The sequence below is a fragment of the Notolepis coatsorum genome (assembly GCF_963971535.1).
Source record: "Notolepis coatsorum genome assembly, chromosome: 14".
In the NCBI taxonomy this organism is placed as follows: Eukaryota; Metazoa; Chordata; class Actinopteri; order Aulopiformes; family Paralepididae; genus Notolepis; species Notolepis coatsorum.
Genome location: NC_140178.1, coordinates 63,388,822 through 63,413,296, shown reverse-complemented (window position 1 = coordinate 63,413,296; position 24,475 = coordinate 63,388,822). Strand labels below are relative to the sequence as shown.

Below are 24,475 nucleotides of genomic sequence, written 5' to 3'. Positions count from 1 at the left end.
AAACGATAGATCCAAAAGACTGTTTACAAAAACTCACCAGAGCGCAACGCGTAAAGCGGCCAGATCAAACGAGGCGGCCGCTTCGTAACGGGGAAGCAGGTTCTCCAAACGGAATATTTCTCGAGAGTCCTGGGAAGCAACAGAACAGGGAAAGCAGCGACGGGAAGGAACAGGCAAATGCAGGGAATGTTTCAAAACGATCCAACATCAATATTAGGGAGATCAGGGTATTTAAAGCCACGGGGCGCTTAATGACAAGCTGTGACAGCTGCGGGATGAAATTGATCATTGCTCCAGAAGCGTGTGGTTGGGAGAGCACCAATCAAACGGCATCTTACAGGAAAGAAGCGTGAGGCGCGGAATGCAATTAATTTAATAAAATACCTTAAAGGAACAGAGCGAGTGGGTGGGCAGTGGACAAAACCTCACAGTACCCCCCCCTCCACGGGAGCCACCCGGCGACCAGGCCGACCCGGCTCGCCCGGATGGGCACGATGGAAGTCGGTGATCAGGCCGGGATCCACGATGAGCTGGCGGGAGACCCAGCTCCGTTCCTCCGGGCCGTAACCCTCCCAGTTCACCAGGTACTGGAACCCCCGACCCCGCCGTCGAACGCCCATCAACCGGCGGACCTGCCACTGGGGGTGACCGTCCACCATCTCGGGAGGAGGTGGATCCGGAGCAGGAGGCATCAGGGGACTGAGAGAGACAGGCTTAACCCGGGACACATGGAAAACGGGGTGAATGTGCATGGACGCAGGAAGCTTAAGACGCACCGCCGCCGGACTGAGCACCTTCAGAACCTTGAAAGGTCCGACGAACCGGGGGTTAAGTTTCTTGGCCGAGGACCGAAGTGGGAGGTCCCTCGCGGAAAGCCACACCCTCTGCCCAGGGTGGTACGTCGGCGCAGGAACCCGGCGCCGGTCAGCCCCACGACAGGCGCGCTCTGATGACCGGAGCAGCGCGGTCCTGGCGATCTCCCAGACCCGACGGCACCGGTCGAGGTGGTCCTGCACGGAGGGAACTGCCACCTCCGTCTCCTTTGCAGGGAAAAGAGGGGGTTGGTAGCCCAGGGATACCTCAAAGGGTGAGAGGCCGGTGGCGGAACTGACCATGGAGTTGATGGAGTACTCGACCCAGGGAAGGAAACGGCTCCAAGAAGCTGGTCTCTCGGCAGCCATACACCGAAGAGCAGACTCCACGCTCTGGTTCATCCTCTCCGTTTGTCCGTTAGTCTGGGGATGATAACCAGAGGAAAGACTGACCGTTGCCCCCAATCCCTTGCAAAAAGCCCGCCATACCTGGGAAGTGAACTGGGGCCCCCGGTCCGAGACGACGTCCTGGGGAAAACCGTGGAGGCGAAACATGTGGTGTGTCAGGAGGTCCGCCGTCTCGGCCGCCGAGGGAAGTTTGGGAAGGGCCACGAGGTGAACCCCCTTGCTGAGCCGATCCACCACGGTCAGAAGGCACGTGTTCCCCTGGGAGGAGGGAAGACCTGTGACGAAGTCCAGCGCCACATGTGACCAAGGACGGCTCGGAATGGGAAGCGGCTGTAATAGCCCGGAGGGTGCCTGGTGGGAGGCCTTGCTGCGGGCGCAGACCGCGCAGGCCAGTACGAACTCCTTGACATCGTTCCTCATGGTGGGCCACCAGAATCGACGAGCCAGGAAGGAGAACGTGCGATGAACGCCCGGGTGGCAGGTGAACCGGCTGGTATGGCCCCACTGGAGGACCCGGGACCGGACTGAGTCGGGGACGAAGAGACGATGAACCGGTACATTGCCTGGAGCGCGATGGAAGCGTAGGGCACGCCTTACCACCCCCTCGATGCCCAAGGTGACGACTCCTACCACCCTGGCCTCCGGGAGGATGGGAGTCGGGTCCTCAGTGGTTGGAGCCCCCTTGGAGTGTAACCGGGAAAGGGAGTCGGCCTTCGTGTTGCGGGAACCAGGGCGAAACGTCAGCGAGAAGTCGAACCGACTGAGGAAGCTGGCCCATCTTGCCTGCCGACCGTTGAGGCGCTTGGAAGCACGGATGTACGTCAGGTTCTTGTGGTCCGTCCAAATGGTAAACGGCTCCTCGGCCCCCTCTAGCCAATGACGCCACTCCTCCAAGGCAGCCACAACCGCCAGCAGCTCCCGATTGCCGATGTCATAGTTCCTCTCGGCAGGGAGGAACCGACGCGAGTAGAAGGCGCACGGATGTACCTTCTGGTCCGTTGCCGACCGCTGGGATAAGATAGCTCCCAGTCCAGTATCCGAGGCGTCCACCTCAACGATGAACTGTCTCTTGGGGTCTGGATGGAGCAAGATCGGGGCGGAAGTGAACCTCTTCTTGAGGGAGCGGAACGCAGCACACGCCGCTGGGGACCAGTCGAACGGCAGGGCGGGAGAGGTCAGTCTGGTAAGCGGTTCCGCCACTTGACTGTAGTTCCGGATGAACCTTCGGTAGAAGTTGGCGAACCCGAGGAAGCTCTGTAACTCCTTCCGAGAGGTGGGTTCAGGCCATTCCTCCACTGCCTGGATCTTGCGAGGATCAGCTCGGGTCAAGCCCTTCTCCACGATGAAGCCCAGGTAATCGACGGAGTCGGAGTGGAATCGACACTTCTCCGCCTTGACGAAGAGCCGATTGTGGAGGAGGCGCTCCAGCACACGGCGGACATGCTGGATGTGTTCCTCGAGGGTCTTGGAGAAGATGAGGATGTCGTCTAGGTACACTACCACAAACTCCTCCAGCATGTCACGAAGGACGTCGTTCATGAGCGCCTGGAATACCGCCGGAGCGTTGGTGAGGCCGAACGGCATCACCAGGTACTCGTAGTGGCCCCTGGGAGTCTTGAAGGCGGTCTTCCATTCATCACCCTCACGGATACGGACTAGATGGTAGGCACTCCGGAGGTCCAGCTTGGTAAAGACGGTAGCCTGGGTGAGAGGCTCGAAAGTGGAGTTCATGAGAGGTAGAGGATACTTGTTCTTAATGGTGATCTCGTTGAGCTGGCGATAGTCGATGCAAGGTCGAAGGTCCCCGTCCTTCTTCCCAACAAAGAAGAAACCGGCCGCCACAGGAGAGGAGGAAGGCCGAATGAGTCCTGCTTCCAAGGACTCAGAGATGTATTGATCCATCGCCGCCTTCTCCGGGACGGTCAGACTGTAGAGGCGGCTGCCGGGAAGGGGAGCCCCTGAGCGGAGGTGGATGGCACAGTCGTAAGGCCGGTGGGGCAGAAGGGCCTGAGCCCTGGACTTACTGAAAACCTCCATGAGGTCGTGGTACTCGGGGGGTATGGTCGAAAGGTCCGGAGGCGGCTCACCAACGGATCTCCGGGGCGGGGGACAGGACGCCGCCTGAAGACACTGGGCATGACAGGAGGAGCTCCAGCCCTTGATGGTACCGGAGGACCAGGCGATGTGGGGCTCGTGCAGCGCGAGCCAGGGCCGGCCCAGGACTACTGGGACAAGAGGGGATCTGGTGATAAGGAACTGGAGTCTCTCAACGTTGTTAGCAATGGTCAGCAGGACAGGGCAGGTGCGTTGAGTGATGTCAGCCAGGCGGTGTTGGTCCAATGCGAATACCTCCAATGGCCTCACTAGGTCCTCAAGTGGAATGTTGGCCCAGGTAGCAAACTCGAAGTCTAGGTAACTCTCGTCTGCCCCCGAGTCAATGAGTGCCTCCACCGTGGCCCGTTGGTCCGCCCAGGCCAGGGTGACGCTCATCAGATGGCCAGGTGGTGCACGGCTCTGGGAACGAGAAAAACGGCTCACCAGGATCTCCCGGGGTCCCGGCGAGCCTGGTCTTTTGGCCGGGTGGGGCAGTTGGCGATACGGTGTCCCTCCCGACCGCAGTAGAGGCAAAGGCCGGACCTGAACCTCGCCTCCCGTTCAGCTTGGCTCAGATGAGAACGTCCCAGCTGCATGGGATCCTCCTCGGGTACCGAACGGGAGGGAAAAAAAACACCAGTCGTGTTGGGAGCAGGGCGACCAGCAGTACCGTCACGAGTTCGGGGGGTCCGGAGTACCTCAGGAGGTCCCTGTCGGGTTCTCTCACGTCTTCTCTCCTGGAGGCGTCCGTCGATGCGAATGGCAAGGCTGAACAGGTCCTCGAGGGACTCAGGTTCCTCACGGGTCGCGAGCTGGTCCCTGACTGCGTCGTTGAGCCCCCTCATGAAGGTAAGACGAAGTGCTTGGTCGTTCCAACCGCTCTCCGTAGCCGCCAGTCTGAACTCCAGCACGTAGTCGGTAACCCCGCCGCTGCCCTGCCGGAAGGTACCCAACCGGGCTCCAGGGTCCAGACCACGGGCTGGATGGTGGAAAACCCTGCGGAGCTCAGCCACGAAGTCTGGGTAGGAGAAACAGAAGTCTGCCTCCATTGCCCAGGAGGAAGTGACCCACTGGGCTGCCCGGCCTGAGAGCAAGTTAGTCATGTAGGCCACTTGGGCTCCCCTTGAAGTGAAACGACTGGGTTGATGACGAAAAACCAACTCACATTGCATGATGAATGTGGCACAATCCTCGAAGTTACCGTCGAACAGCCGTGGTTCGGATTGACGGGGCTCCCGAGGTGCGGGATCGGGAGGCGCGGGGCCTGCCAGGGCTGCGGGTGATGCTCCGGCCAAGGCTCCTGAAGGAAGTGGGGGTACAAGCAAGGTGTTAACGGTGTCACTCAGCGTGTGTAAGTGGAGGAGAATACTTGACTGCTGGCTAGCCAGAGCGCCCAGGGACCCCTGAATAGGCAGGACCTGCTCTCGGAGTTCCTGTACTGCAGCCGCAGCCCTGTCTAGCTGTTGGCTGTGTTCCTTGGTTAACTCAATCTGGCCTGCTAATGCTGTTCTGACTCTCTCTGTGTGGGCTGGGGTCGTCATGGTTGGATCGTAATGTTATGGTTTGAAACCGACCCCAAACGCAAACGGCACAGAGAGAGTTGTTTCAGAGTTAGCCAAAATCAAGGGCGTGTTTATTTACTGAGTAACAAGAATGAATTAGGTGGTGAACAGAACAAACTGGGAAACAGGCATGTGAGGAATGTTTGCTGCTCTGCAGCTTCTCCCAGAAGGTGATGTTGTGGAATTTGTCCGTGACGTCTGAGCCGCTCTGCAGATCCTCCCAGCATATACTCCGGATGGAGGCGGAGAGGGAGAGAGATAATCCGAGTTAGCTCAGCGCACAATTGAAACTGACAGGTGACTGGTGAGGTGAATTGTCCAAACAAATAATCCAAGTGACAGATCTTCGGTGTGAAACACACAGTGAGCAGTGTCCAGAGTGAAAACAATTAGGTAATCCAAACGTGTAATTCCAACTGACAAAAAGGTGAGAACAGTATGAACAAAAACAGGATCTCTTCGGTGCTTTACAAACACACAAAAAACGATAGATCCAAAAGACTGTTTACAAAAACTCACCAGAGCGCAACGCGTAAAGCGGGCAGATCAAACGAGGCGGCCGCTTCGTAACGGGGAAGCAGGTTCTCCAAACGGAATATTTCTCGAGAGTCCTGGGAAGCAACAGAACAGGGAAAGCAGCGACGGGAAGGAACAGGCAAATGCAGGGAATGTTTCAAAACGATCCAACATCAATATTAGGGAGATCAGGGTATTTAAAGCCACGGGGCGCTTAATGACAAGCTGTGACAGCTGCGGGATGAAATTGATCATTGCTCCAGAAGCGTGTGGTTGGGAGAGCACCAATCAAACGGCATCTTACAGGAAAGAAGCGTGAGGCGCGGAACGCAATTAATTTAACAAAATACCTTAAAGGAACAGAGCGAGTGGGTGGGCAGCGGACAAAACCTCACAGAATGGACTTGAAACGAATGACCCAATAGAAATAAATAACGCCTTTAAGGAATATTATGAAAAGTTATATAAATCGGAATACCCGAAAGACACAGAGCAACAAAAGGAATTCCTGGACAAGTTAGAATTCCCAAAAATAACGGAAGAGGAACAGAAACAGTTTGACCAAGAGCTGACGATAGAGGAATTAAACGAGGCGCTTACGGTTATGAATAGTGGGAAGGTGGCGGGCACAGATGGGATACCAACAGAAATATACAAGAGATTCGCAGGGAAACTGCTACCCCATCTACTGGAAATGTTCAATGAAGCATATGAAGAGGGGACTTTGCCTCCATCCTTAAGATCGGCAATGATTTCGGTACTTAAGAAACCGGGTAAACCACCCTCGGACACAACTTCATATCGTCCCGTGTCCCTCATGTCCTGTGATACGAAGATTTTATGTAAGGCGCTGGCTAGGCGCATAGAGGAGTCGGTTCCGCATCTGATTAAAAATGACCAGAACGGATTTGTATTGGTAAGACAGGGGTTTCATAACATTAGGAGATTACTAAATGTTCTTCACACTAAGAAAAATTAAAAAGACCACGCAGTTCTGTCATTAGACGCCGAAAAGGCATTTGACAGGATTGAGTGGGGATATTTGTTTGAAACACTTAAAAGGTTCGGGTTTGGAGAAGGATATATAAAATGGATCAGGATTCTATACACAGACCCAATGGTCGAAATAACTACGAACAACCAAATATCGACACCGTTTAAACTACAGAGATCTACCAGACAGGGATGTCCGATTTCGCCGTTGCTATTTCTGTTCGCAATCGAACCATTAGCGATGACGATTAGACAGGACCCGGGAATCACGGGGATGAGAATAGGGGGTATGGAGCATCGCCTATGGCTTTTCGCGGACGATATAATACTATACTTAACTAAATTGGATACCTCAATTAGAAATGCGAACGAAATACTGGAGAGATTTGGAGTATTTTCAGGATATAAGACGAATCAAAATAAAAGCGCACTTATGTTACTAAATAGAGAGAGAAAGGGAGAAAACACCGGTGCACACGCAGTTTGCGAGCTCCCCCAAGGGGTTTACATATTTGGGGATAAAGATAACCCCGGAGATTAAAGACTTAGTACAGAGTAATTTACGATTACGATCCAATAATGACAGAGGTAAAAATAGCCTTGAAAGATGGAGCAAATTACCAATATCAATGATAGGCAGAGTGAATGTTATTAAAATTACTATATTGCCTAAATTCCTATACCTATTCCAATCAATCCCAATGCCCTTGCCTGAAACCTTCTTTCGGAGATTGAAAACGATGTTCACACGTTTCATATGGAACAATAAAAAACCCAGGTTGAGACTGACACTCCTTTACCTTCCGTATGACAGAGGAGGGCTTAGACTTCCAGATATGAGGCTTTATTACTGGGCGGCACAGCTCAGGACAGCAATGTTTTACTTTCAACAGACAGATATACCGGCTTGGATGGAGATAGAAAAAGAGGAGACAAAGATAACACTAGACGCATATATGTATTCACGACAGAGTAACTTGTTGATAAAAAGTACAAAGAACCCGTTCCTCCAAAATACAGTAAGGATCTGGCACAAGGCACACTTACACTTAGGTAGAAGAGATAAATTATCGGGGTATACACCAATCTGGGGGAATGAGGAATTTAAACCGGGAAGGAATGATGGGGGATTAAAAAATTGGGCAGAAAGGGGTTTGGGTAAGATTAAAGACTTATACAAAGAGGGGGAATTGATGACCTTCGAACAGATAGTAAGCACATTTGAAATCCCAAGATCACATAGATTTAAATATTTTCAAATCAGGAGCTACGTAGTCTCAAAGAACAGGGGCACAGAGGAACCACCCACATCCATAATAGAAAGACTTACTAGGAACAATATGGTGGGAAGAGGACAATTATCCAAGTTTTATGATGTGTTGTTATCAGAATCGGATGAGAGCTCTTTGAGCAGTTTGCGGGCATGGGAGAGGGACATGGGGGTAGAAATAGCAGAAGAGGACTGGGAACAAGCATGTGAGATGTCACAGACACTTTCAATCAATACCAGATGTAAACTCCTACAATATAAGTGGATACACAGAGTATATATGACACCAGAGAAATTACACAAGTTTTACCCCATGATCCCGGATGAATGTACTAGGTGTGGGGTAGAGATAGGGACCCTATACCACTGTATGTGGGAATGTGAGAAGATACAGGAGTATTGGAAGGAGATATTGGAACTCATATCGGAGATGACAGAGATAGAAATCCTGACCGATCCTAAGTTATGTATACTACACTTATACCCGGAGAAGTTCCCAGCTTATATTAGAAAGAGGAAATTGATTAATTTTTGTTTGCTGCAGGCCAAGAGAGTGATAGCTCTAAACTGGAAGGAGATACAGAGACCAGGGGCTAAACAATGGTTAAAGGAAGTGTCAGAAAACTTAGCAATGGAGAAACTAACATACATACAGAAGGGAAAAACAGAACAATTTGAAAGGACTTGGTCATCGTTTATACATTTCCTGGAAAGGGTAAGAATCTAAAGGAGAGAGATGGGAAACATGAATGGTAAGGGAAAGGAAAGGAAAGGGAAATGGGAGGAAAGGTTTAGGGGGGAAAAGAGAAGGAAAAAAAGAGGGAAAAAAAAGAAAGGTGGATGGAGGTAGAGAAGCCGAAGAACAGTTGTTTATTTTTATCTTTATTTTATTTTTTAATTTATTTTATTTTGTGTAATTTTTGTGCTGATATTTCCGTGGTTTCTGGTAGGTAATTTAAAGGAGAGCTATTGGGATGTTTCTTTCACTATGTGGGGACTTTTGCACAGTTCCGGTGAATCTATGGAACACCTCGGAAAGGTTTGAAAAAAAAAATATATATATATATAAATAAATACAATAAGAGGATCATTGTTCTATATTTCTAATCAGGTACTGAAAAGCAACATGGTTCTATCTCAGGATCTTGGGACACTTTAAGGCTGGGCTCCCACCACTGTGTGGACGGGTGCCAAAGGCCACACAGGCTGCCACTTAGGCGGGTGAGAAATCTCGGACATTGAGAGTTGGATACGTGGATACTGTTGATGTGAATCTATAGAGATGGGGAAAGGTACTGGACACTGAGAAATGCTGTTTATAGGATAGTTCCCCTTTATAAATTAACATTAACAATAATTATTTCTATTGTAGTATGTCTGCGGAAATGTCATTTGTATTATAATTAGGGATGGGAGGGGATTTCTAAGGTGTCTTTTTATTTTTGTTATGTGATTATTGTCTGTATATATGTATGTTTGTATAAAAGAAAAAAATGCAATAAAAACATTGTTTAAAAAAAAGAAATTACAACACCACACCAAATATCACTCTAAATATAACGCCAAATGTCACAACATCACAACAAATATCACAACAAATACCACACCATCACACCAAATATCACACCAAATATCACAACCAATATGACAACACCAAAACGAATATCACAACACCACACCCAATATCACACCAACCAGCCAGATGGTAGCACTATGCTCACATTGCTAAATGTAAAAGTTTGACAAGACAGAACTCAATAAGCCTGTTTAATATTAATATTGTTTTGTAAAATCTAAATTTGTTGACCAAATTAACCATTCTGTGTTGACTTCAAATATGAAAGAAAAGTATAAGTATGACAGACATAGATACAAATTACATGTCTGCGGAAATGTCATTTGTATTATAATTAGGGATGGGAGGGGATTTCTAGGGTGTCTTTTTATTTTTGTCATGTGATTATTGTCTGTATATATGTATGTTTGTATAAAAGAAAAAAATGCAATAAAAACATTGTTTAAAAAAAAAATATTACAACACCACACCAAATATCACTCTAAATATAACGCCAAATGTCACAACATCACAACAAATATCACAACAAATACCACACCATCACACCAAATATCACAACCAATATGACAACACCAAAACGAATATCACAACACCACACCCAATATCACACCAACCAGCCAGATGGTAGCACTATGCTCACATTGCTAAATGTAAAAGTTTGACAAGACAGAACTCAATAAGCCTGTTTAATATTAATATTGTTTTGTAAAATCTAAATTTGTTGACCAAATTAACCATTCTGTGTTGACTTCAAATATGAAAGAAAAGTATAAGTATGACAGACATAGATACAAATTACATTTGACATTCAAAGACACAGGGATCAGGTCTTGTTAGTCTTGGTAGCAGAGACGGGGAGGAACCGAGACATGGAACTCTCTGGCTGCTTCCAGCACCAGCTCTGGGAAAATCAGTAGACCTGGGACTATGATAGACATCATTTATTAAGAGTAAACAATGACAGGTGATATCAAATGATGGAAAAGACATGGAGTTTTGATAAACATTCCATGTGAATTCAGAAGCTTACATGAATCAGCTTCGGCTAAAGAGGATAGTTAGGAAAGTGACACAGGTATATACTGTATGTCATCAAAGCTTAATCATAAAAGTTGATTGTATTTTATAAAACTTGCAAATTAATATATAATTTTGTGTGTGAGTGAGTGAGTGGTTGTACTGGGCAGCTCCTAGTGGTCAACAATATCAGACTGTGTGTGTGTGTGTGTGTTATTCTTGGCTGGCTGTCATCTCCGCATACTGTAACTCTTCTGCCAGCTGCTCTTCTTCATCATGATCATCATCATCATCATCATCATCATCATCATCATCAGTGGGGGGGCGCGTCCGCTTGAAGAAGCCCAGCTACACACACACATAATGGAGGATTTTATTTTATATTCGTTTCTTAATTATATTTACTATATTTATTATATGTATTATATTTATAATATGTATTTATTTTTTAACCTTCCAGAAAATAAAACAAAATACAGCCAGTAGGAGGAGTCCTGACATGATTGACAGCACCACATAGCCAATAGGAACCTCCTTCTCTCCATCTGGTCCCCTCCACAACACACTGGTCTGTGTCTGTGTACACACACACACCCCCCCCCCCCCCCCCACACACACACACACACACACACACACACACACACACACACACACACACACACACACACACACACACACACACACACACACACACACACACACACACACACACACACACACACACACACACACACACACACACACACGCACACACACACACACACACACACACACACACACAATTTATGTATGTCCACATACATTACAAGATACATAAACACTGTAGACCGATAACCAGAGGAGAGGAGAGAAGAAGAGAGGAGGGAGAGGGAAGAGACGACAGGATAGAGAAGGAAGAGAGGAGAGAGGGAAGAGTGGAGAGAAAGAGTGAAGAGGAGAGGGTGGAGAGGAGAGGAGAGGAGAGAGAGGAGGAACCTTTGTTTGTCCGCTGGGTAGATGTGGAGGCTGAACCCTGGATGAGGCTTTGATGACATCATAGGAGGCAGACGAGAGTAGCTCATAGTTCACATAGGGTGTCTGGGAAAATATCATACTGCTAATTGATAATAATAATAATAATAATAATAATAATAATAATAATAATAATAATAATAATAATAATAATAATAATAATAATAATAATAATAATAATAGTAATAATAATGATTATTATAATAATAATAATAATAATAATAATAATAATAATACATATACAAATTATGTTGATGATGATTATAAGAATTATAATTATAATGACATCAGTGTCGCTGTGTGTGTGTGTGTTGTGTGTGTGTGTGTGTGTGTGTGTGTGTGTGTGTGTGTGTGTGTGTGTGTGTATGTGTGTGTGTTTGCTACCGACCTGTGTGAAAGTGTGTGTCCAGAATCTGGCTGATATGCGGACCACAGCGCTGACGCCCCTCTCCAGCCCCACGGCCTGACACACAAACCTAATGCACCCCACCTCCTGACCAGTGCTGCAGTTCTGCAAGAGACATTTACCTCAAGGTTAAAGATCCAGATGTATTTTAAACAATTACTATAATAAAGTACTGAAAATGTCTTGGCAGCATCTCTACACTTTTACCCCTAATTGAGAATGAAAGGATCTATGAATATTAGATTAAAATGTATTGTCATTATACAGCATAAGTAGGCCTACAGTACAACAAAAAGATGTTTGGCATCCAACCAGAGTGCAAATGTAACAGTAAAGTGCAATAGCAATATACAATATACAGGTGAGTAAACTGGGTATATATATATACATATATAAATGAGTACTACTGAGTAATAGCACTAGGGCTGTCCCCGACTAAGGATTTGGATGGTCGACTAGGATTGGCCAAAATTTGCCGTTAGTCGACTCTTGGTCGACTTAAAAAAAAAAAAAATAAAAAGTATAATATATATATATATTTTTTTATCATTCCATTTGGGCTGTGGGGGTGCTTAATGTCTGAAGGAGTCGACTGAAGGCTTCTTGTCCTCTGCAAAAGCATGCAATTGGTCCACTGATGGATACATCTTGATATTTGTCTAGTATAGTGTGTTCATTAGATGGGTGAAATCCTCTTTCAGTGCCTCTGTGCCTGTTTTCATAGGCAGTTAGCCTCTGGTATGCGTGCCATTAGCGTTAGCCACGCTTCTATGCCTCTTTTCTTTTGAAAAAAATTATAAAAAAAATTTAATATATATTAATATATATATATATATTTTTTAATTATATTCGACTAAGAGGTTGGCCAGTCGACTACGGCCCCTTTCGACCGATTAGTCGACTAATCGATTAATAGGGGTCAGCCCTAAATAGTATTATTATTATTATTATTATTATTATTATTATTATTATTGTTATTGTTATTGTTATTGTTATTATTATTATTATTATTATTATTATTATTATTATTATTATTATTATTATTATTATTATTATTATTATTATTATTATTATTATTATTATTATTATTATTATTATTATTATTATTATTATTATTATTATTATTATTATTATTATTATTATTATTATTATTATTATTATTATTATTATTATTATTATATTAATAATGATATTATACAGAAGGATATCAACCTCCAAATCCACAAGTTTAAGCTGTAACGTTTGGGGTTTGCTCTCCTCAGGGAGAAAACATCTAGCTGCTAGCATTACCTGGTGGGTAACTGCCCTGTCTACCTGTCCTAATTACACTAATTTGTACCTGGTGTGACTCGTTAAATGTCCCTTTATATTCTCTTCCATGTCACACAAACACCGTCAGACCGTTGATCACTGAAACTGTCCGTGAGTATACTGACATGTTTAGTATACGTTTGTTCGCGATATTTTGAATCGCTGTGCCACTTTGATTGCAGACTGAATTTCGTTGTTAAAAGATTATTCTTATCCTATGTATATGCAGCACCGTCTTGGATGGAATTACTATTTAGTGTGTTTTGGAGACCTTGCTTTCTCCCCTTTGTTTTCCCCGATTATTGTGATGAGTACCTATGTATTGTGAATCATATTTAGCATGTTTTGGAGATGGAGATGTCTCCCCTTTTGTTTATCACCACTGTGTGTGTGTTCATTCAGCTACTCTAATTAAAGACGTAGAGCTTTATTAGATAAACAACATCTGTCTCTCATCGTATCTGTTCTGCACTGCACCTGGGTCCAACACACCTACCAAACCGTAACAGTCACTTGGACAAACTCAAATACTGAAGTCAGCCTATGACCAATCCCCTGTCCATGGTGCTGAAACCTTTATCTGGGATTTACTGTAACTGTAACCTTAAGGCGCCCAGTAACAACTATGAAGGTATAATAAGCCCACAATTTCTGTTCTGTTTTGCAGTGTTTCTGCTGCTTAGCCTATTTGACCTAATGTGCTTTACATTAATTAGTTAACTAATCTAAATGCTTATATTTAGATCAAATGCTTTACACATTATATAAACCTTATTATTACACAGCCTACTGTAACGGTTCAGTAACCCCTCTACCATCCGGGGTCCTACGCCGGGTCCCGCTTCCGGGGACCCGGTGTTACTCCTGGGCTGTCGCCTCTGCCTCTTGCTCCAGCCTCCCCTCATCGGCCCTCTGTCCCCGTTTCCAGTCCCCCTCGACCCCCTCGTCGGCCTCCTGTCCCCGCTTCCAGTTCCCCTCGACCCTCTCGTCGGCCCTCTGTCCCCGTTTCCAATTCCCCTCGTCGACCCTCTTTCCCCGTTTCCAGTTCCACTGATCCTGTGCCCCATCCACCCCCCTTCTCCAGCCCCTTTCCTCAGCCCCTCTTCCCCTATGCCCCTCCTGGGTTTCTGTCGCCGCCCCCCTGCCCCAGTGCCCATCATCCCCTATCTAGACCTTTTTCCCCGGACTCTCCCTGTGCTTACCTTCCCTGGATCCCGGCCCCCCATCTTACCCCTTCCCAGACGGTCTTTTGGGCCGTCTGGAAGACGTCCCTTGAGGGGGTAGTACTGTAGTGGTTCACCGTTCCCTGGCCAGACTCCACCTGCTGCTCCCCCCTCCCCTCTTGTCCATCCAAGGACTCATGAACAGCCCCCTCCTTCTCACAGACTGCTACCTCCCCCTGCTGGACATTCATCATCACTACCCCTTGTCTTCCTTATGCATACCTTCCTGGTGCACTGTGGCTCTTTAGTATTTACATGTCTCTTCCCCTGCTACTTTGTCTCTTGCCCTTCATGTTCCCCTGTTAAATGTTATGTTCCTAGTTGTTAGTTCCTTGTGGTGTTGTATAGTGGTTGTTATGTTACTCTGTCTAGTGTTTCAGTCTTTTCTTGTGTCTGTTTCCTTCTGGTTGTTCTCCCTCCCCATGTGTGTCTCGTTTGCTGATTGCCCTGCTGTGTCTCATGTTGTTAATTCGTCTGTCTATATATGCTGTGTGTTTCCTGTACTCCTTGTCGGTTCATTGTTTGGTGTCCACGCTTGTTTGCTGTTGCTTATGCTCGCTGTCTTACCCTGTCTCCCGTGATCCTGTTTGCCTCATATAGTAAGTGTTCCCAGTGTTAGTGTTTGTTTGTTACTTCCTTTGTTTTCGTGTTTACAGTTCGTTTTTGGTTAGTGTTTATTTGTAGTAAGTTTTTGCACCCTTTTCCTGCCAGCCTTGCTGAGTTTTTGTTCTTGTCTTTTTGGAGAATCCTTTGTTTGTTGCTACTGCCTTTTGAAGTAAAGCTCTATATTTTTTACACTTCACCCTTGGCTCCACGTCTCGTCTGCCTATTGCCTTTTCTCCTCGTCCTGTTCTGGGCTTGGGTCCTCCACCAACACTATCCCTAACAGTATCAACCGACCAGAATTGGACCCAGCAAACAGGACGAGGGAGGCCTTGCGCACGTTGGAGGCCTTCACCAGAGTTGACTTTCCGTCCTCCTCCTTGGAGGAGAGGAAGGCCACCCTGAGACAGCTCTACTCCGTCAGGGAGTGGAGTCCTGAGCTGGCCCCACTGGTGGAGGAGTATGGCAGAACCTGGGTAAGGACTTTTTTCCAGTCTCCAGCCTCCAGCCAAGTCTCCACTGCTAGCATAGCTACTGCTAGTCCAGTCCCTACTGCTAGCATAGCTTCCACAGCTAGCACGGCCTCCTCTGCTGGTGAAGCCCCTGCTGCTAGCGTAGCTGTTGCTAGTTTAGTCCCTACTACTAGCGTAACTTCCACAACTAGCATGGCCTCCACTGCAGCTAGCCAGGCCTCCACAGCTAACACAGACTCAACTGTTAGCTTAGCCTCAACTGCTAGCGTAGCTACTGCTAGTACTGTCCCTACTGCTAGCGTAGCTTAGGGTGACCATATTTTGATTTCCAAAAAAGAGGACATGCTGGCCCCAGCCTCGAGATACTTAATGATACTTTGCACAATCGAAGCGGGCATGGCCACCTTCATTTCACTATGTCTTGTGTACTGTACTGTATGTGATGAATAAACCTCTTGAATCTTGAATCTCTACTCAAAGTTTACTCAAAGATGCCTTTATTGTTTTAACATATGCTTGGAAACATGCACCCAGAAAAGCAGCAATTTTTTTTATACTTGAACTTGAGGACTGCATACTTTTTTTGCAAAGCTTATCTTTATACATTATGCTTATAGCACATGCATAAGCCTGGTCTCTTTTGAAAGATAACATTCTGAAGTTACTAATGCAAAAAAGGAAAATCACTTTTAGTGCTAATGAAATAGAGTAGCATATAGGTCTGAACTTGAGTTGAACGTGCACTTGTGTACTCACATTTTTCTGCAGTGGTTGCAATATCCCAAATTTAACCACATAACATGCGCCCAGAAAAGTGTCATTTTTTTTACTTGAACTTGAGGACTGCATACTTTTTTTGCAAAGCTTATCTTTATACTTTATGCTTATAGCACATGCAAAAATCACTTTTAGTGCTAATGAGTAACATAGGGCTGAACATGAGTTGAACTTGTGTACTCACGTTTTTGTGTAGTATAGTTGCAATATTCCAAAATAATATATATATTTTTTGTATAAGCTGGAAAACACTGCAAATCCATAGCCTGAAGGGACATGGGCCTGAAGGGACATTAACGTTAGGTTATGGCTATAACCAAGTTCTGTTAGTTAGGGGCGACGCTTGGCATCACCTTACTGCACTATCTCGCGTACGTGCACGCGCACTGAATAAATTCCACAAATGTACCTTTAATACCAGTATTAGTCTGACCACACCCCTCATCAGCTTACCTTCATAAGCAGGTGTGTGGTCACCTGCTCTCCTCCTTCCCAAGCTTTCACCACAAGGTGAGGTCAAGGGCTGCAGCGGCCGTCTGATGCCAAGCGTCGCCCCTAACTAACAGAACTTGGTTATAGCCATAACCTAACGTTCTGTTTCGTTAAGGGGCTCAGCTTGGCATCACCTTACTGCACAAGGGAGGCCAAGCGGAGCCGCTGGCTGACAAATACACCCCGCTGACAGCCCCCCACAACCATCAGAACAGGGAGGGCCGAGCCCCCCCGACCCCCCCTAATGGAGGGTATCCCCCCTATTAGGGGCTTCACGGGAAGGCGACGGACCCGACCGTGCGAAGAGGCACTCAAGCAACTCAACGCACAGGGTGAGCAGACCGTGGCTTGACCCCACGACTACACACACGCACAACCCGCATGCCACCCGGGAACGAACGGAAGAACAACCTCGTTACTGCCCCCAGAATCACGGGGTCAAGGGCAAACCCAACCCCGTGGCAAGGCTGTAGCAGCGGAGCGCGAAGGAAGACCCAGACCCACCAAAAAGACTGGACTCCCTGGAATGGGGGCCCGGAGAAGTCCATGATGCCAGCATCAAGACCCCACCAGGGGGGCACCTAGTGACCCCGCCCCCCACATCGCCAGCGTATCCGGACAAAAGGCCCCTCAGCCGAGCGGGCCCTGTCCTCCCCAACAGCACACCGCTTGGAACACAAGCCCTGCAACAGGCAGACAGCATGGTCATAACACACAAGAGGTAACCAACGGAAGCAGGCAGTGCACCGGGGAAAGACCAGGCAACAGGCTGTCAACCCAAGCCTGGAAAACTGCGGACGAGGCAGGCGCCAGAAAGGACAGCTGAAAACAGCCGCCCCGGCGGAAGGGGCGTATGCTGGCGTTGTCGCATAACCAAGCTTTCAAACAGCACGTCAGAAGTGGGATCCGTAGACCACTCGGCCCCTGACAGCTGCCCACAGAAAAGCCCATACGATCGGCAGACGTCATGAACGTGCAGGGGCACCCTCAACCGGAGAACCGGGAGTTGACACTGCAGCAACACACCAGAGAACCAACCACCCAGGCATCACCCCATGCAATGGTTGGTCCCATAACCCCTCAGGAAAGAAACCCCGAACACACCTGCGGCACCGCCGCAGCCCGCGTTCCGGTTCCCAACAGGGCTATCCCGGGCCTACGGGTCAACGAGCATCACCCCGGACCGGGCCCGGTGATACGGGGAGCACAGGGTCCCCGAGGAGGTTAAACCACCCAACAGGCTCCTCAGCGCGAAAACGCAAGAGAAGAGCGTAAAAAAATGGAAGACCAGCCCCAGCACCCCGCACTCGGTATTCCCAGGAGGTCACCCAACCAAGTACCAACCAAGACCAACCCGTACAGCGGCCGAGATCCGACGAGATCGGACGCGTACAGGTCGGCACGGCCGTAAGCCATTACGACAGTGCAGAATACAACGCACCCAACAAGGGTCCCATAACGCTCAACCCTGTGACACCCGGATCGACCTAGCATTTTTCCCCCTGAAAAAACCCCAAGTCCCTCAGGGTACCAGAACAGCAGATCTGCATCCCCAGCGGACAACGGGTGCAACTGATCTGGACCAGCGCGACCAGAACCAGTCCCGTGCCCTAACCACGCCGACCTGCCAACCCCAGGAGAAGGGGCAGATATGCGCGTTTGATCCCAACACAAAAAAGAAGGCGCCACCCAGACGTGTCGGTATGAACCGCGTCCGGTGGCCCACCCCTAGGGCGTGAGACCCTTCCCCATATGTCCAGACCCATTCCGTCATCATCCCCTGACATGAACGGGAACCCATCGACAACACACAGGATGTCGGAAGAGGAAAAACCCCCATCTCAATTGCTCCATAAAAACGCTGTTTCACCCAAGCAAACAAGGCGCGCCAGTCAGCAAATGGCCCAAAAGCACATCCTGAACCAGCACTATGTGTGCGTTTTGACATACCCACATCAACAATAGGCCGTTTAGACCACCATATTGAATCCCCAAGACGCCCAGGGAAACGACAAGAGGGGCGAGATGCAATCAACTCCATGAATGAATGAATGAAAATATTTACCCAACAGACTGCAGTACAGGAATACACACAAAAAGATAAGGGGAGGCAGACCTGAGAAAGACGTTAGTCTTGTTTCCATCAGGGACCCTCATTTCCAATCCATCAAGACACATTCAACTCTTTATAAAATAAAGAAAAGGCATCACCCGTATGACCCAACTGCACAGCTGGGAGTAAAAACCCTGTTTTTCACATGATTTTAATCCAGTCACTCCTTTTAATCAGAGTGTAAGACCAGACTCTCCCAGAAACACCTTCCCACATGAGACTACGGTCAAGAAAAAAGATATGTAAACTGTGAGACACGTGACCAATAGACTCAAGTTTGACACATAAACCGGGCGCAGCAGGCCTGTAAGCCCTGCGCCCAACCTCGACATCTTTAAGACACCAGCTCATGGAAGGCGTCGCCATAGCAACAACGCTACAACGGGCGGGGAAAAACCCACCGGATCCTGTCATAACAGGAGTCGGTAGAATACCCCTTCCCCCCCCCCCCCCCCCCCTGTCAAGCACTAGCTTGGCCCTGACTGGCTCAGCAGAAAAGATCAAAAATCCTCTAAACCAATCAAGTGGGAAAAAGGAGGGGTTTATTCGACACCCCCTCCCGAAAACACACCCTTTATCCCTACACACAGAAACAACCGTAGCCATCTTGAAAAACCTCCGGTAGAAACAAAGCATAGCATAAGCTAATACAATGCCTGCTACCCACAAAAGTGTAAAAGGGTTTACAACAAAACACAAGTCGCCTGTGCGTGAATCCCATACCCGTTGCCTATGTCATACATAGGAAGAACGCCGAACGAGAGTAACGGCTAGGCCGTGAAAAAGTGTGCGTACGAGCGTTACTGCAACTAACAACACAGCATTGTGAAAACACATATACTTAGTTAAAGCAATGGAATAACACCAGTTCTGTGGAGCATCAAGCTAAATAGAACCTATTACCGAGTGTAAGTTGCAGACCTTGCTTAACCTCGTAACACAACACAACTCACCCCCCAACGTAAACAGGGTAGATTCATATATACACAACCCCACCATATGATTTGTATGAAGAAACACACAGTTTGTTCGGCCAAACACAGTCCCCCTTATGTCGGGGAACTTTTTTTATTAATTAATAATAAGTGTAAGGCACAATATCACAGAGGGGCCGGGAAGGGTGTAGGGGAGGGGACACAGAGGGGAAAAAGTCACTCCTAACGGCGTCTGCCACCTCGCGCCGCTCGAGTCTTGCCACCCCGGGGAGCCCCGGAGGGACGGTAGGTTACAGTCTGCTGGACACGACGTTCCCTACCGTCTCCTCCGGTCTGGGATGGGCCGGCGGTGGCCGAAGCGCCGTTTCGTCCCCTGGCCCTCTTGGCAGGGCCAGCAGCGGCGGCGGCGGCAGTGGTAGCGGCGACGGAGACAGCTCGACGTCGCGGAAGCCTTCTGCCCCCACCGGCAAGGATGGGAGGCGGAAAATGGGGTTGAAGGACGGATCTCTCCTCTGCCATTTCTCTGCATGTTGAGGTCATCAATTGCAGGGCCTTCCCGAACAGGCCAGCGTCGGAGAGGGCGGCCGTCAGAAGAGGGGCTCTCTTCTTCTCTGGCACACAGGCCTGCTCCAGCCAAAGGTGACGCTGGCCCAGGGTGGCCAGGGCGCGCACTTTCCCCATGGCTATGGCCAGCACCTGGGAAAGGTGCAGGACAGCTCCCGCAGCCTGGGTGATCTGGTCGCATTTTACCTCGTTCAGATCCGTGCCGCCCGTCATTATCCCAGATACAAATCTAGCCAGGTGGGCGATGTTAGACGCCGCAGCCAGCGATTGTGTACCAGCAATAAACGACTGGTCACCCCAATAAGCCAATCGCCTAGCCGACTTCCCCTGGAGGACCGGCTTGCATAGGGGTTCCCACACCATATCCGGACAGAGGAGCGCGGCCATCGGATTGTCAAGCCGAGGCACGCCCTCCCCCATACCTTTGACTAACCCCGACACCCGCGTAACTGGTACGTAGGCGGGAGTTAGTCCCATGATGTTGGACACCGCCTGACCCCGACGAACATAGGCCCCCATCGATGGGAAAAATGGGTAGACAACGTCCACCCCTCTCACTGGGGGACGCTGCCAGGGATGGCCTATGAGGTCATCAGGGACAGGTGCAGGCAATGGCAGCGGCAGCGGCACACCGTTTGCGGTGGCGGCTACCGCCATGAGCTCGGGAAACAAGGCCCGCAGTTCCCCCTGCGAACCTTCCTCCACCGACCCCGCATCCCTCGCATACAGCAGGCTGCGACTGGTCAAGGAGCCACAATCCGATGCGGCCGACAGTAGGGCATCCTGCTGATGAGGCCAAGGTGGTTCCTCGACATCCTCGAACAAGGCGCCCCATGGAGCCATTTCTCCCCCCTCCGGGGTCTCCGGAGGAGGGATACTCTCCTCCACGGGACCATCATACAAGAATCCGTCCGCCTCCTCCATGAAGTCCTCAGTTTCCATCAGAAATCCAGAGTCGGACGCATCCTCGCTGGTCTCCAGCAATTCCCCAAACCCAGGCCGTTCGCGTCTGCACGCCACCATCTTGCGACGCGAGCGAGCAGACGCAAAAAGTTTTCGTCGCAAATCCTCCGGCTCCAAAACAATCCCCCGTTCATCAACGGGCGATTCCCCAGAACCAGAGGAACCAGAGTCGAGATCAGGCCATCGCCGGAGCGACGGCACCGAACCCTCGGCTCGTCGGTGAGGAAAACTATCCACCGGCAGTCTCCCGGGCTGGGTCGGCAACCACGAGTGGCAACAGCCCAGCACCGAGGCGCACGACGGAGGCGGGAATGGAGAACCGGTGGTGAAGAGTAGGTCTAGCGGGTCTACTCTCCGCGGAATACATTATGACCCAAACCTTTTCTTATACAACAAAGTGAGAGAAGAAAAGGTTAAGCACAATGTAAACCAGTCACAACTCTTTTCAACTAACAAACACGTCAAGTGGGGTACTACCGAGGCACTTTCCTTGTGGTGAAAGCGAGAAGGAGGAGAGCAGGTGACCACACACCTGCTTATGAAGGTAAGCTGATGAGGGGTGTGGTCAGACTAATACTGGTATTAAAGGTACATTTGTGGAATGTATTCAGTGCGCGTGCACGTACGCGAGATAGTGCAGTAAGGTGATGCCAAGCTGAGCCCCTTAACGAAACAGAACGTGTGTTGTCGGGCCTTACAAATACATTTGATTCTGATTTGATTATCAATAAGGTAGGATATCTGGAACAGACAAACACACAATTTTTTAAATCACATGCCATGAAACTCTGGGACCTGGCTGAATTTAAGACTGCACAAATCATGTTTAAAGCACGAAACAATTCACTCCCGGGTAACATCCAAAAATTCTGTTATAGAGAGGGGGGTTACAATTTAGAGGAGAGTCTAACTTCAAGAAACAGGCTGTTCATTCAACAATGTATGTAGCCTATATTTCAGTTTGTGGAGTGAATATGAGTTGCATAAGGTAATATAGTGTGAAGGTATACTGAATACTGTCTATCTGTATGTCATGTATGTCATATGTTATGATGAATTGAAAATGGGGGACCCTGATGTAAACAAGATGAAAGTCTTTCTCTGGTCTGCATCCCCTTAACAATTGTGTGTATTGAGCCGTACTGTATTGTACCCATTCTGCAATCTGTTAATAAAGTTTTCAATCAATCAATCAATCAATCAATCAATCAATCAATCAATCAAGGGGGTAGGAATACATACGTTTACACTTCATTCTATACTCCTGCTTGTTTGTTTTTTAATCTGTTTATTACTTGTTTTTTATTATTATTTATTTTCAATTTATGTTCGAAATAAATAAACGCATTCATTCAAGATATTGTGTGAGCAAAAGTATAGTTAATTTACTCCCTCGAGTCTGGCTCCGCGCGGATCTCGCAGCTGTGCCCGCACAGTGCAATACTCCAATTCAGCCATTGGCAATTCAGCCATTGGGTGGGTGGCGCTGCTGAGCGGCTCTCAGTGCGCGGCCCTGAGAGTGCCGCTGGCTCTGCAGCTGCATGGGAGTCCGGGGTGATAATCTGGCGCGCCATGTAAAAAGTCGCACGCCTGACATATCGGCATGTATCGGCATCGGATTTGGGCGATTCAGATGGCATTCGAACGGCAACGAACAGCGCTTTAATTCGGTAATTTATATGTTCTGCGAAAAATGCAGTCCCGAGCCTTCAGATACTCGCAAAGGGCCGTGAAACTGAAACTGAAAATGAAAAACAATGAAACCCCGGACATTTCCATGCATTTATAACCCCCCCCCGGACGCCCCGGACAGGGCGTGAAAAGAGGACATGTCCGGGCAAAAGAGGACGTTTGGTCACTCTAGCGTAGCTTCCACAGCTAGCATGGCCCCCACGGCTAAGTCTGTGGTTCCCACAGTTAGGCGAGTCTGTGTGGGCTCCTTGGCCCCTATTGCTTGTCCCACTTTATGTGTAGCTCCCTCTGCTAGCATAGCTCCTGCAGCTAGCAGGACTCAGAAGGCTAGCAAAGCCTTTACAGCTAGCAAAGCTTCTGCAGCTAGCATAACCTCTCCAGCTAGCTTGTCTCCCACAGCTAGGACTGCCCCTTCAGCTAGCTTGTTCCCCACAGCTAGGACTGCCCCTCCAGCTAGCTTGTTCCCTGCAGCTAGCCAGGCCTCCACAGCTAGTACAGCCCCGTCTGCTAGCTTAGCCCCTGCAGCTAGCCAGGCCTCCACACCTAGTAGAGCCCCTGCTGCTGGCAGGTCCTCTGCAGCCAGCACAGCCCAGGCAGCTAGCACAGCCTCTATTGCTAATGTAGCCCTTACAGCTAGCATAGGCCCTGCAGCTAGCAATTCCCAGGCAGCTAACCCAGCCTCTACTGCCAGCCTAGCCCCTGCTAGTGTAGCCCCGGCTGCTCCTGTCCCTTCTCCGTCTCCCGGGGAGACCCCGACTTCTGGTCCGGGCCCTGCTTCTGCTCCTGTCCCCGGGGAGTCACCTGCTTCCGGCTCTACGCCCGAGTCTGGCTCTACGCTCAAGCTGTACTGTATTGTACCCATTCTGCAATCTGTTAATAAAGTTTTCAATCAATCAATCAAAACCCGGCCCTGCCTCTTCGTCCGGTCCGGCTTCTACGCCCAAGTCTGGTTCTACACCTGGTCCGGCTCCTACGCCCGGCCCGGCGGCCCAGCCACTACGCCCGGCCCGGCTTCTACGCCCGGCCTCTACACCTGGTCCGGCTCCGATGCCTGGCCCAGCCGCTATGCCCGGTCCGGCTTCTACGCCCGGGCCTGGCCTCCACGCCTGGTCCGGCTCCTACGTCTAACCCAGCCGCTACGCCCGGTTTGGCTTCTACGCCCGAGTCCGGTTGTACACCTGGTCCGGCTCCTATGCCTAGCCCAGCCTCCTCGTATTAAATATATTATTATAATATTATTATTATGTATTAAATATTACTTTACTGTCTGTCCTGTGTTTGGTCACAGCCATACAAGATGCCAAGGGAGCAGTAAACCATTGCATTATGATCCATTTGAAAGTAAAACCTGTTGAGAATATGTTCATTTAAAGTCTTTACAAGTGCTTGAGGGCTAACCCTAACCCTAAAATGTTGTAAAATGGAAACAAATGAATTAAACTACTTTCTGTTGCATCGTATTCTGAGATGCGTTTTATATGGATATAACTGTATAATTTGTATGGTCTATTAAAATAAATTCAATGTCAAATGTAATCCCCCATGCCAACCCCCCTCGATATGTACCACATATCGAGTCTCCATGTTGGGGCTTTGTGTGTTTGTCTCCTCCTGCTGGTAAATGACAGGAACTGTAGTGCTGGTGGAGTTAGAAGCCAGCTGAA

General features: G+C 48.6%; 1 protein-coding gene across 1 annotated transcript in view; it reads right to left on the bottom strand.

Moving 5' to 3' along the window:
- Positions 1-10,202: 10,202 nt before the first annotated feature.
- The window catches only part of LOC311240544 (uncharacterized protein), a gene marked incomplete at its 5' end in the record, with an annotated part of 243,031 nt that continues 228,758 nt past the window's right edge, over positions 10,203-24,475 (bottom strand). The window contains 5 exons of the mRNA XM_084329122.1: positions 10,203-10,596; positions 10,702-10,824; positions 11,224-11,325; positions 11,648-11,770; positions 24,378-24,470. Of these exons, the coding sequence (XP_084185248.1) occupies positions 10,462-10,596; positions 10,702-10,824; positions 11,224-11,325; positions 11,648-11,770; positions 24,378-24,470 (576 nt within the window). The 3' untranslated portion in view covers positions 10,203-10,461. The remainder of the gene's footprint in view (positions 10,597-10,701; positions 10,825-11,223; positions 11,326-11,647; positions 11,771-24,377; positions 24,471-24,475) is intronic.